This window comes from Phallusia mammillata, chromosome 1, assembly GCF_965637545.1.
Source record: "Phallusia mammillata chromosome 1, kaPhaMamm4.hap1.1, whole genome shotgun sequence".
NCBI lineage: Eukaryota > Metazoa > Chordata > Ascidiacea > Phlebobranchia > Ascidiidae > Phallusia > Phallusia mammillata.
Window position 1 is genome coordinate 3080846 of NC_137252.1, and position 14370 is coordinate 3095215.

At 36.8% G+C, this 14370-nt stretch overlaps 1 protein-coding gene across 3 annotated transcripts in view; it reads right to left on the reverse strand.

Annotated features, from left to right (window-relative positions):
• The window catches only part of LOC145212739 (myosin-binding protein C, slow-type-like), a 30727-nt gene that overhangs the window by 2441 nt on the left and 13916 nt on the right, over positions 1 to 14370 (reverse strand). For all 3 annotated transcript variants that reach the window (XM_080080987.1, XM_080080980.1, XM_080080993.1), the window contains 20 exons: positions 13206 to 13320; positions 12720 to 12901; positions 12295 to 12420; positions 11635 to 11828; positions 10955 to 11089; positions 10361 to 10505; positions 9849 to 10003; positions 9276 to 9417; positions 8790 to 8942; positions 8229 to 8381; positions 6313 to 6468; positions 5668 to 5811; positions 5320 to 5396; positions 4739 to 4855; positions 3684 to 3926; positions 3002 to 3176; positions 2506 to 2606; positions 2062 to 2254; positions 1240 to 1378; positions 343 to 503 (listed from right to left, as the gene is read on the reverse strand). In XM_080080987.1, coding sequence (XP_079937113.1) covers positions 343 to 503; positions 1240 to 1378; positions 2062 to 2254; positions 2506 to 2606; positions 3002 to 3176; positions 3684 to 3926; positions 4739 to 4855; positions 5320 to 5396; positions 5668 to 5811; positions 6313 to 6468; positions 8229 to 8381; positions 8790 to 8942; positions 9276 to 9417; positions 9849 to 10003; positions 10361 to 10505; positions 10955 to 11089; positions 11635 to 11828; positions 12295 to 12420; positions 12720 to 12901; positions 13206 to 13320 — 3006 coding nt within the window. The remainder of the gene's footprint in view (positions 1 to 342; positions 504 to 1239; positions 1379 to 2061; positions 2255 to 2505; positions 2607 to 3001; positions 3177 to 3683; positions 3927 to 4738; positions 4856 to 5319; positions 5397 to 5667; positions 5812 to 6312; positions 6469 to 8228; positions 8382 to 8789; positions 8943 to 9275; positions 9418 to 9848; positions 10004 to 10360; positions 10506 to 10954; positions 11090 to 11634; positions 11829 to 12294; positions 12421 to 12719; positions 12902 to 13205; positions 13321 to 14370) is intronic.

Sequence of the window (14370 nt, forward strand, 5' to 3'; positions counted from 1 at the left end):
CTAAAAACCATCAATCAAAAACCGTGCAACCAGCAAGGAAAATGCGAGGATCACAAACAAAATTGACAAAACTTGTCATTTATTTAACTTCAATTAAAAATATAACAAAATCTTGCAAAATACATAAATAGTATTAAATGTAAAAAATCATAATGCAGCATTTTGTTATTTTTATATCAAAAACAGAACTGCCAGAGAGTTTGATTATTTCGAACAGTTCAGCGTCTATATTACAATCAATTCAGTACATGCAAGTTCACTGGCAGTTTTATGTTTAATCAACCTATGATTTGGTACGTGTCTAGTGTTTCTATCATTATTTTTTACAACACCTAAACTTACCAACATGTTCTTTAATATAGACCATGTCTTTAATTTGCAGAGGTTCGCTTTTTCCAATGTCGTTTTCAGCCAAAATGCGCAGGTAATATGATCTCTGCTTGCGTAGATCAGTGATTTTGTAACTGCATTGTGTGATGTTTTGACAGATCGTCTGCCAATCTCTGTGGAGCAACATAATAAAAATTCACTGTTTGGTATGAACAGACCTAGTTTAAGTTAAACTGAAAAAAAACGCAATATATCAATAACCTTTTCTAAAAACGTTTTTGTTGTTGCAAAATCTGATTTAGAGTTTTAAAACTAACATCGTTTTAACTACGACAACGTTATTACAGCATATAAACCAGTGCTTCTCAAACTCGGTTTTCGGGGCCGCATGCGGCTCCTAACTACTTATATTGCGGCTCGCACCAGACCTCAGAAAACCACCAAACATTTCTATTTTAGCTTTCAAAGTAATAATCTTTAGTGATTTTCTCAAGGTTTCATTTTTTGCGGCTCCCTACACACTTAAAAAAAATACCATTTGGCCCCGACAATAAAAAAGTTTGAGAACCACTGATAAAACCTGTGCTTGTTCGTGTGGGACAACTGCATGAATATTCAGTCAACAACAAGTTCAACCACCGGTCGAACAAATAGCATTAAATAGAGGAAAAACCAATGTAGAAAAAAAATAACATAAGTTATCTAAATATAACTTAGTTTTCTGAATTAGGGTTTCGTACACAAAAAATAGAATCAGCAACGTTGTATGTAATGCTTAAGCAAAAACCGTTTGACCATTTAGTAGTGTTACTCAAGATTTTATGCTATCTGACTGTTGATTGATGCTTGAGTGTACGAACTCGGGAACACTGGCTACATTTCAGCTCATGTTATTGTGTGGTAAACTACCTTCCTCTAGCTTCACGCTTCTGTATCGTGTATTTAGTGACCCCGTGCCTGCCATCTTGTGGTGGAGGTCGCCAACTGAGCTGGACTTCGTTTCCACTCATCACTATTTTCACTGGACCTTGCGGCGGATCTGGAACATCTGATAGAAAACAGGAAGTATTTGAGCATTAAGAAAAAATAAATGAAATTCGTTCAAATTAAAACACAACTTTTAATATTTTATTAGTTCACTGCAGCTAATGTTAACATAGCCGTTTTACTATTTTGAAAATTACAAATTTCTTAAACAAAATTTCTTTAGAAAACTTTTGATAGTTATGATATGAGAATGAAGCAGATGCCAAAGAGAGAGATTTGTTACTTAAGCTAAATAGGTATTTTAAATCATTTCATAAAAACAGCTTGTAGAAATGTATGTCAACAACGTTTGAGAAACAACACACTAAAACATTTACATTAAAACAAAACCTAATTTTTTTTAATAGCTTCAAATCTTTTAACTGATTCAATTTTGAGAAAAAATAACACTTTTTTCACAAAACTTGTTATCGTTATGAAATGAGAACCTTGCAATCTTAATCGGTATTAACCGGTTTTATACAAAACAAGTTGTAGATTTATCAACAAACTAGCCTACTTAGCTGATTCTGAGCTTTTATTTACAAAAGAATTACAGAAATAAGTATCCAGTGAGTTGTTTATGCACTTAGTTTAGAGTGTATATTACCGGAAATTTTACAATCCATATTTATCTATTACATCATTTTTGAATAATTCTTCTATTTAACCAACAACGTGTTTTGAAAGCGAAAACTTTTTTACCGTTGACAACAATCTTGAATGAGAGAGATTTGACACCGGACGCGTTTTTGATTGACAGTTTGTAAGTTCCAGAATGGTAACCACGTGCGTTACGTATGATCAATTGTGCCACCCCATCCACGTCACAGATGTTCACTGTGTCGTCACACTCGGCATTGTCCTTGGTCCAAGAAACATCAGGTCTCGGTCGAGCCTAAAAAAGATTGAATTACCTCATTTTTTTCGTTATTTTAATTACTTAACTTTACTTTGCATAAAAGTTATACAGGAAAGCGCGTGTTTTAGCCGGTAATAACCAAAAAAATTGAAACAAAGTAATCAAACCTTACAACCTTGCTCAGTTCTAAAACTTGTAACAAGACAGGTTTAAACGCCACATTTAAAGTAAAATAGTATAAAACAGCATTAAAAACTTCAATAATCGGAAAGACACCAAATGCTTACATGATAAGGAACGTGAATACGGATCGTTCCACCAGCATTGATGGTAAATCCTTCGCGAATCGCTGTTTCCAACTCCGATGTCAACTTGAACGATGGAGCAACTAAATTTAAGAAACGTTTATATTACAATCGTACAAGAAAACTAAGTAATGTCAAAAAAATTAATGTCTTGTTTTTTGAAACTTTCAACAGTTTTTACTCCACCATCCAAAGTTTGGACGATTTTGTTCACAAACAAATAAAGACGAATCCGGTTATTATCACAAGCAATTCGCTAAAATGCAAATTTGCTTTAATAAAAATAATCGGTTGATGCAATTAACCGGACGATTTTCTACGGTTTGGGATTTACATTCCCTATGCCTTTAAACAGATTATTCGAAGTACTATGAAAACGATCCAACAAATAAAATTCATTCTTCAAATTGCTTCAAAAAAAGTATGTTAAAAAACTTTAAACAAAACAATCAGTTAATAAATAACTATCAACACTAACCATGGAACTCTTCTGCAGTGAATGTTCCCTTATAACTGTAATATCGACTGAAAGAACCGACGTTTACTGATCTTATACGGACGTGATATATTGAGTTTTGTGACAATCCACGAACAGTGTATGAAGTTCCGTTGATGTGACCTTGGTTGTATTGAATCCAATCGTCGGTGCCTTCCTGTATGAATAAAACGAATTGTGATGCTTGCTCTGTATAAGTAGTAATCCTGCTTATTTATTCGGGTTTTACTCAGCTGAAAAAAACTAAAGGCGATTTCAGTAAAAGGAAAAAATGTCTATCAACGACCATAACTTCTTCGCGGCTTTTGTAACCATTAGTGGAACTCCTATCAACAAGAAAACAACGTTTACCCAGAATAATTTGATAACAGTGGCGGTAATTGAACGTAACAAAACCAACCATCTTTTTCAGAAAGTTTAATGTTATTTAATTGCGCTTTTATTACAGTAGCCAATTAATAGGTCTCAGAAGTGCCGTCATGATCCCAAAAAACACAAACACCAAAGGTACCTTTCGTATCCACGATTGTAAAAAGAAAGCTTGATCACGACGCAAATACAAAATTTGAAAATCCGGTCAGTATTTTGCCGCTATTTGTCAGAACGAAACCAGGCCAATTCCCGAAAATCAGGTCTGACTGTGATTCAACCACCCAATGTCTACCTTCCGTAATTCGATGTCGTATCCGAGCAATTCCGCTCCACCTTGTTTATCTGTTCCCTTCCACGAGAAGCTGAGTGAAGAGTTGGTGGAATCGACAAGTTCAAGATCACTCGGTTCACCAGGAGGATCAACCGCCTCTGAAGCTCTGAATGCGCGGGAAGGACGACTTGGATCGCTCTCACCTGCCGCGTTTACAGCAATAACACGGAATTCGTATTCCATGTCTGCCTTCAGATCTGACGCCTGGATTTAAAAGAATTATAAGTTGCAGTAATGTTAGGGTATCAAGTACGGTGGAACCACAAATTTTACGTTGCTTAAACAAACATCGTTAAAACAATACGCTAAATATCTTACACATGCTGTTCTATATCGGGAGATAACATTAGCCCCGAGGGTTTAAAATGTATTGAGTTGTTTTGGGTTGTGTGAGTTTATGTGTTAAAAACTTTTTTTAATGTCATTGAAGTTCCGTCAGGAGTGGAGGTTGAGAACTTGCGTCCTACATAGTTAGAAAAAATACTGAACCGTTTGTCAATTAACTGTTAAATATAAGGTACACATACTAAAACCACGACCCGCATAACAAGAATTGCTTGTCAAACAGAAAAACCATGATTCACTAAATATATATATTTTCGCCCACATGTCCCAACATACTACATACTACGCACATGCTCTTTTGTGCTAAATGGAACGTTGCTGCCTTTTTGCTGGATTTGCTAGCTTGTGCAACAATGATCACTTCCATAAGAAATGCTTAAAATGTTCAGAAGCATGTATGTGCTTTAGGATTCAAAAAACTGAGCCGTTTGTCTATCCTTCATTAACGGTACAAGGAATACAACTACGAACCGCAGATCACGAATTGCTTGAAACAGAAAAGCTACGATTCACGAAACGTGTGTGATCACATACACTGCTCTTTTGTGTCAAGTAGGCGTTGATGCTAGTTTGTCCAACAATAATCATTTTCTGTATGAAATCACTCAAAACTACTCTTGCCTTTTAGAAACATATATGCGCTGTAGGATTTATAAACAGTTAAAACTCACAGTATATTGTTGTTCAGTGCAAGGGCAGTCTTTGTTGCATCGAGTCCAAACCGATGTTCCCTTCTTCCTTCGCTCGATGACGTAACCTTTTACAGGGCTTCCCCCATCTGATGAAACCTAGTGTGCAATTAAAAATTGAGGTTATTTGTTGATAAATTGTTGTTTCGACAGTGACGCCCCGTTTTTAACGTATATATGTTGTGTCCAAATTTGTGCTTTATCTTGGTGACTGATACGTAATGGGTTGCATTTGTATAAACCGCGTTCTTAAACTTGGGAACAAAAATGTGGTTTCCAGAAGTTAACTCAAAAACTATCAATTCTCAATGTTCTCTCACTACATTCTCAAAAGACGTTTTCATTGTAGGCACCGTTCCGATTTGGTGGTGGAAAATCTTTGTTTAGTTCCCACATATAGCATTGTCAAGTCGCAAGTTTACTTTCTTTTTCAACGCAAACTTTGATGTTTATTTTAATGGTACAATCAGTTGCACGAATATTTAACTCAAAAAAGCATTAATGACTACTTGAACCAAAACCTAGTGAAGAGCTTGACAACAAATCTTATAAATTTAACCCACCTTTCCCCATTTGATGGTGATTGATCCGTTCGCTGTCGAAACACATTCCACATTCCCACTGATAGCAGATGGAGGGTCTGAAATAGGTCAGAATACATTGGTGCAGCCGATACTCATAATAAAATATAACAGTTTATAACGGTTAGAAAGATAATTTATAACCGACATTCAGGTTAACGAGGGGTCGAAGGTACATTAATGCAGAGTTAGAGTAGAATTTACTGTACAGACAAATTCAACCCACAATCAGTTTTCTGTGTCAGTTTTAAAACTATTGTTGATGTATTAGGCCGCAAGTTTTCTGGTATTGGTAAAGACACAATGCACTGACAAAAATATATTTCTCACCGTACGGATCCTTTACTTTGATAACTTTGGATTCGAAGGATTCACTTTCACCCGCTTCTGAAACAGCTCGAATCCTGAAGCTGTAACTTTTACCTCCAGGTACATGAGCTTGGAAGCTTGTATTCGATCCACTGGTTTTGCCGACTGAATTAAAAACACAAAAAAACTTTTGGTCTTCATTAACGGTAACACACACAAGGAATAAAACTACGAGCCTATAGCTATAAAACACACATAATATAATTATAAAATAACTAGCACTGCATGATAACGAATGCTTGGGCCTCTAGAGCAGGTGCCTGTAGCACGCAATCAGTGTTTTTTGAAGGCGTCGAAAACGTTGGAATAAAAATACAATTGCCAGAAGAGCTCTACATACTCAAAAGTAAATATATTGAAAAACATTATCTAGAAAATATACTTTTGCTTTAGGGAGCAGGGGCCATTTGGAATCACAGAAAAAAACATTAGATCATTGTTTTTAATTTGTCTTTAAAAAAAACATTTTTACAGGTTTTCTCTTTTAATTTAATACTTTTAATCAGGTAATTTTCCAATAGCCTGACATAAAAACACCGGGTTTCAGATCAATACGCATTTTTTCTCAATTTTCGTTCTAATAATAATAAAACTTTCATCACTGACCGGAAGTCCACACTTTCCGGTTTTCCTCTTTCTTCTCAATGATGTAATGAGTGACGGCACATCCGCCATCATCTTTAGGGGCTTTCCACTTCATCGTAACTCCCTTCGATGAAACGTCAGAAAACTCGACTGGGCCGCCAGGTGGCGCAGGTGCGTCTAAATTAAAATTATGGGGAGTAAACGTATGGTGTAGTGTACATCCTTTTTTGCATACTAGTTCAATGTATATGAAGTGAACACTTCGGATAAAGCGGATCTTCGCCTAATTCGGACAAAGGTTTCCTGTTTGCAGTATCTTAAAGTCTATTTAATGTAAATACAAGCACTGAATAAATTGCATTGTAATGCCTTTTATAAACTACAGGTTGATTTCTTAGAGCATGTTGTTGATCAACAAACATTAATTATTTACATCGTTGTACACAAAAAACTATGTAGATAACACAGTTAGTAAGTATTGGTTAAAACTAGGAATGCGCCGAGCCGAGCCAGAACCCGAGTACTCGGTACCGAGCATCGCTGTTTTTGATGCTCGGTGCTCGGCCGAGCAGTTGCACAAACTGACCCGAGCATTAAATTTGCATATTCATGCCCTGCGAACATAGGTAACTAGTGTTCGAAAGGGTGTCTATGAACAAAAACAAATGATTTTTCAAATGTATTAGATTGTGGAAAAACGTGTACTTCTGAGGCCTGTAACAGGTTAATACACCGCTGGTAACGTAAGAGGCCTTGTAGTGCTAAAACGTAGAAAGGGGATTTTTTGTGACGTCATAATGCACCGAGCGTGCTCGGCCGAGCACCAAGCATTAACGTGAGATGCTCGGTGCTCGACCAAACAGAACATTTGCAATTTTGGCACATCCCTAGTTAAAACTGTAGTAACTTTAAAATTGAAGTAATTAAAGTGATTGAGTCGTATAAGTCAGTTCATGAAACGACCTAATAGTTTAAATAGGATCAGGACATCAGGACTTGTAACTGATCAGACGATAATCAAGATACAGCATCTCTTCGAATAGGATAATACGTCATCTTGCAAAGACAATCGACACTGAATTCCTTTGTAGAGCAGCTTCTAATTTGAACTCTTGGCAGACAGAGTGAAACCCACAACATGTGTCAGACAAAACCACAGGGAAACCAAGTGACACAGAAGGAAAGACCTTTGCACCCACAAGACACCCGCTACATACCCCATAACTTAATCACGAAAGAGTTGTAAAAGAGTAAAATAGGTTTGGCACAAGGTAATTTTTTGACAGTACATATGGTGGATACACATCAAGTGCGCTACAGTTACACAGGCACTACAATGTGTCATGTTATTGGGGACTCACATCGATAAAGCTACTAACACTGTACCTGACGGCAGACCGACATTTGGCTCGTCGATAAGTGACGCAAAGTGCTAAACTATTTATTTAGAAGTCAAAGAGGAGTTGGGTTGGGCAGGAATTTGCCTGACCCATATACAGACATAAAAAACTTGATCGGGATTCGTCCTCGGGAGTGTCCTGGGTTCGAACCCCGTGAAAATAGGGTTAAAACTAAGTTTTTGAAAATTGTAGGCCAGGGAATAAGTTTTAAAGTTAGTATTGATATAATTTTGGGATTATTTCCTTACCCCAAACCACATTAGCCTTGGCCGTAAGCATTTTTAAAAATATATCGTTTCAAATGAGTGTTCGTGCTTTTTTGTACCCTTGTCGAAATTTAGCTAAATGTGTGCCTGCCGTCAGATATGATGAACTTTACCACATTTGAGTGTGGGGCGATGTATGACATAGAGACCTAGGGGAAAACGCCGATGGAGATAGTCATGTTAAAACCACACTTAAGCAACAATGCTGAGAAAATTTTGTACGGCAACATCTGTGTTCACACCAGGGATAGAATAAAAAAGACCAACTCACCCAGTATCTGTACATCGACAGGTATACTGATTTCTCCAGCCGCGTTCTTCACTTTGCAAACATATTTTCCACAATCGCTTCTCTGGCACTTGTGAACACAAACTTGGGCGTGATTCGAATCGGCGTGGTTCAGCACTACTCTTTTGCCGTCTCCTGAAACAATTTAAAGGTGTAAGTTAAGATTACATTTACCGTGACATTGTCGTTCATTAATCACGTTTACATTAACATTAACAGCTACAAGTTCCATTCGTAAGTGATTCAACAGAACAAAATTCTCGCTATGTTTTTTTCAGAAAAATCCTTTATCACAAAAATTCTCAAATTTCTCGAAATGTGTTAATAGATTAATGTTATCATTCAAAAAGGTTACTTCGGGATCAGCTAGTTTAGTTCAAAGACATCGATCCGTAAGTGAACTTGAGATACATTTTGTCATAGAAATCTAACAAGATATAATCAGGACAAAATTTAAAAAAATGAGAGTTTCACTACAACGTTTGGCTCCTGAATTGCAGAGTTAATGTTTTCGTTTCAGTTTATTCCAATACTCAAATTTACCTTCGAGGGGTTTTCCGTCCTTCTCCCAAGTAATGACCGGGGGAGGGTGACCCCCCTTAATCGGTATTTTGATCCGGCCCGTCTGCCCCGCTTTAAACTTAAGTGGTTTTTGTTGCAATGCGTTGAGAACCTGAGCGTCCACACTGGGTGCAACTGAATATAAAGGTAATTTTGTTTGTTATGCTGTAAAAAATCATACTTAACTGCGTTTTGTTGCAGATGATTTATGGTAAAATACGATGTTAGCTATGAAATGAATGGAACATTTCAGTTATTAGTTACGAAAATATTGCTGTAAAACATACTCAGTGATATTTTAGTTCAACGTTTTTGGCGCCAAAACAGAAGTGGTAGTTACTGTTTTTTTAAGCAACAACGTTTTGATTGGGCAACAAAGAAGTTGAAAAATCTGCATTTTACAGTTGCATCAGTTTCTTTGAAGTTGTTTATAAAGAACAATTGCAAACAACACAATAGCTTTCCCACCTTCAGCTGCGCCGCAAGTAACAGGGGCTGACACGACCGGTTGACTCTCACCCTGTGCGTTCACAGCTTTCACACGGAACAAATATTCCACACCTGGTTGGCATGACGACGTGCGGAAGTTTGTTCCTTTCACCTCGCTCACCTGAAAATTGCACAAGAAAACTTGTTGTGCGAGTAAACTTTGCCTTTGTGATGACATTTTGAAATAAAATAAAATAAAACTGAAAGTGCTCACCGAAGTATAAAAAAAAAAAATCAATGAAAATAAAATTGAAAGATAATATGGCAGTTTAAGGGACGAAAAAAAACGTGTAGTTCCTTAAAAACAAAAATAAAATATAAACAAACAACTAAATAAAAACATATTTTACAGTCGGTAAAATTAAATACAAAAGCAAAGGTGCTCACATAACAATGTTTTGTTATTTTCAAAGTTTATTTTATATTGCAATATTAGTATTTTTAAATATTTTTGAAGATAAAACCGTTGGTAAATTAAATACAAAAGAAAAGATGATTGTATAACATTATTTTAATGGAGATAACATCGTATATGTGATTTTGATATTTCACCTTGGACCAGTTTTCCTTTCCTGCTTCGCAACGCTCAACCACGTATGACTTAACGGGACTTCCCCCATCCTGCTGGGGTTTTTCCCATGAAATGGCGACCTCTTGTGGCGTGATCTTGTCGAAGTTGATCTTGGTCTGGCTCATGTCAGCGACATCTAGCGGAATTCAAAGCGTTTGTCATAAACAACAAGGTAAAGATCCAGGCTAGAGAATAAGCAAAAAATGTTTTATCTTTCAGTGCCTTGATTTGGCAATTTTTGTGGCGCACTGCAAGTGTATGTTTGCGATAACAGATGTTACTGTGTTGTGTTTGTAACAAACAGTCGAAAGGTCTAATGAAATACGAACAAGCCAAGTCAACGAAAAACAATGATTCAACAACCGGGACTTTTGGACTATTGTGGCTACACCGTCTTGAAGCAAACTTAAGTGCCAGCGATTTTAAAATTTTGATAAAACCTGTTACGCGATCATAAAAACCTCATCTTGTGAAAGATAAAAAAACTTCTCACCCATCACTTTAAGTTTAGTTTTCACCACAACTCCACCAATGTTGTTGAAAATCCTCGCTTCATATTCACCACTATCCGAACCCTGGCATTTCACAATCTTCAGAGTAACTTCGTTCATGCTGGAACCTTTCGTCGCACGGTGGTGCTGCGGAGACGAGATTTTTTACTTAGTGGGGTAAAAATGTTGATTTTTGTGGATTGAAAAATCATGTTTATTTCCCTTTCGTTTATATACGTTTGGTGTTATTTATATTTATGAAGGCAACCTTAAGAGAACCTCGGAACGTCGATAAATTCATTTTCAAGGAGAGCTTTTTTAAGTTTATACAGTAGATGTAACAATTAGTGCAAAAGTTGGCATAAGAAATTGTTATACAAACCAGATTCAATTAAGTTCGGTTGGTTTACACTTTGACTTACACAGATAAAGACAAGTCTGGGTAATCAGATACTCAAGTATTTTATGCGATTAACCGGATTGTGTGATTAACCGGGTAGGTGCGGTTACAGACCTATTTAATTTAATGGCTTATGCGATGAGATGGATTTGCAATTAAACAGATTATGTGAATAACCGAAAACTCCATATCCCACCTTTACAGGAAGAACCTCATCTCCGTCATGCATCCAAGCAGCGCTGGGAGGGGGATTTCCCTTACATGGAATTTTGATGGTGGCAGTCTCTCCAGCTTTCACAACGAGTGGTGTTTTTTCGAGTCGTTCAATGACCTGAAAAAAAAACAAGATGCGTTCTCTTTCTGTTCTTAAAAAAGTTTCTGAAGACATTTTCCACTTGTCTTCAAGTTTGGACCCGCGGTTTTTGTATTTTAGGTAAAAACCGTTTGAAAGTTAACTACAACTGTTCGGACAAAAGTTGCGCAATTGTTTCGAAACAAAACGGATAGAGCACAAGTTAACTTGAGTTTATTCCGAACAAAGCGTTGTCAGCTACATTTTTCGAACATTTTTTAAACGAAAAAAACATTTTTATCATCCTCACACAACAGTGTATTTTTTCCGTGGTCTAAATGTTTAGTCAAAAACGGTTTGTGTGACAAGTAGTTTCAATTGTTCGGTCACAATTGGCGAAGACAATCTATTTTCTCTTATATAGTACTAAGTTCAACTAGCTCCGTGCCACATTGAAAATACATTCATGTCCTACTGCCTAAGAACTACCTCCTGGACATTTTAGAAGATGCAAATCCAGATTGGGAAACATACATGTCCTCGGACCTTTCAAACACGTGACAACCTAACAATTGTTACGTCACCTTGGGATCGATGTATGGCGGTTCGTCCGGAGCAGCAGGAGACACAGGTTGAGATTCCAGGGGTTCGCTCTTGCCCTCCTCGTTTGCTGATCTCACGCGGAACTGATAAGATTCTCCCTCCTTCAAACCTTTAGCGGTGAATTCGGTTTTGTCGCTGGGAACTTTCGCCAGTTGTTTCCATTGACCACGAGAATCTGAACACATATTTTAACAATTTGTTCGTTAACGTCACATTTCGCATTGCAGTGGTTTGGTGATACTTTTGCACTGATGGAGAAACAGTTAAAATGCCTTCCTCGTAAGTATGAGAGTGATTTACCTAACTTTGTTCCATATCGTTTTCACAATCACCCCCCACGCTTTTATTGTTTACAGTAAACCTCGCGGTCGCGGTTAAACCGGATTTGATTAATCTGAATTTTCGCCTAATTCAGAGAAAACTCGAGGTACAAATGATTTGTAATGTGCCAAGGCTTGAACTAATCGACATCGTTGAGTTCAGATCTTCGCTTAATCCAGACAAGTTTTTTAGTCCAAACGGGTCTGGATTAACTGATTTACTGTGTAAAGATGTGCGGGTATACATAACTCGACTTCAAATCTTGCACTAGATTTGCCAAAGATCCCCTGATTTTCGGTAGTGTATGGCGTCACACTAACCTTTGACCTCTATGACGTATTCTTCTACAGGAGTACTGTCGTCGATGGGAGGATTCCATGACATCGTCACCTCGTTTGCCTTGATGTCGGAGAAGGCAATCTCGCCAGAGGGCGCTGCAGGCTTGTCTGTGTAAGAATAACAAAGTTAGTTCAAAACTTGGACAACAACGTTCTGGTGTATTTGAATGAAAAGATCTTGGTAACAAGTTAAACAATGTCGTGTACACTATTTATAATAGGGAAACAATACGTATACATTTTGTTCAAAACTACACAGCACCAAAAAATTGATCAATGGTAATTATCATGATTATATGATTATTATCATACCACCAGCTCAAACACGTCATTATTTTTAATTGGTGAAAGCTGTAACAGCTGTACCAAAAGACTACAATATATCAATTTTTTTGACGAGTTCTTACCGACAATTTTAACTGGGACTTCTACAGTAATATCTCCACTCTCATTAGCAATGGTGACTTCATAAACTCCAGAGTCTTTCACACTACAGTTGTCCACACAAAGTGTAGCGGTCTTGTTAGTGTTTTCCATGTGCATTCGACCCCGCTCCACCAAAGTTACACGACCATTCGTCCACTGCACACTGATGTCACAATAATACCATTGTTACGTAACTTAATACTGATTTTTACTTTTAAAATCGTAGTATGGTTCACAAACTTTACCTCTAGATTTTTACGTATTTGGTTCCATTTAAATAAGGTACTTATGGTGTTGACTAAGCAAAGTATACATTCTTTACATTTACAAGGAACAATCTTTGTCAGAACAACGCGTTTTAACGTACAAAAGTTTATTAACTCGCCACTGTTACGTCACATTACTCATTTTACGTCACTCACTCACTCACTGTAGATTAATTTGCATACAGCAATGTTGGGACTTACCCTGTTGGGTTTTTCCCAGTGAAGGGAATTTCGATCTTGGCTTTGGTTCCAGCTTTGAATTTGAGAGGATTTTTTCGCAATCTCTCGAGAAAAGCGTTGTCTACTGTCGGTGGGTCTGTTAAGCAGAAAATATGATTGACTACTTTGCACTCTTCTTTAAAATAGTTTTTTGTGACATAAATGCTTGTATTCTGAAATTAAGGTTTGGTAATGGAGATTATCTTGTTTTTAAAACGCTTGTCGATTGCTCCCCTACAGAAGGTGTCATAATAGTAACTGAAGAACTAAATGTACCAGTAATGTTTTGTCGTACAAAAGTTTAGGTGCTAGCTGTGTTTGACAGTATCAAGCAAAACATAAGTACCAGGACGTACGAACAAATATAAATAAATCAGGATCAAACAAACTACGGTTTTCCAAACGAAGAACGTATAAAGCCCCAAAATGTCAGAGTAAATACCCAACAAAAATTAAACTAATAATGAACTTTGTTTTCGAAACCAGGGCATTTAGTGCAAACGTTTCACAGTACATTAAGATACTTCACTTGTGTATTTAGATTTTTTTCTACAAAATTGTTTTCATTTTTTCAACATTTTGATCGTTTTGATCAATATCCAAGGAAAAAGGAAAAATAGCGCCTTTTCAAAACATCTTTTGCACGGACATACTCACCCTAATAAATAAAATCACATTCGCGACAACACTGTCCGGCCAACAAACACATTCATAACATTTCATTAAGCGTTTGCGTCATCTTCTGACGTCATAAGGTCAATCCGTTTCCTTTTAATAGAGCGACCTTTTGTCGGTTGACGTCATTGAACTTATAATCACTTGGGAGATGACTTTTATACAGTGACGTAATAATAAGACATGAACCGGGTACAGACGCAAATGCGTCGTAAATGTGAAACATATTAAATGAAATGACACGAAAAGGTTTGTTATGTCTACGTGAAGTAAACGTTTTCGTTATTTGATTATTTTAAAGGTTGATTAAGATGTTGACACCAGCTAAAGTTCACTGTGTTGAAAACGGCTCCATCAAATATTTTGTGACGGTAGTTGTTATAAAACAAAATAGAAATTAACATGTCAGCATACAAATGTTGCCGCGGGCGGTCTATTTTGGCAGTTTTTTTAAGTTTTATTGTCAAATTAA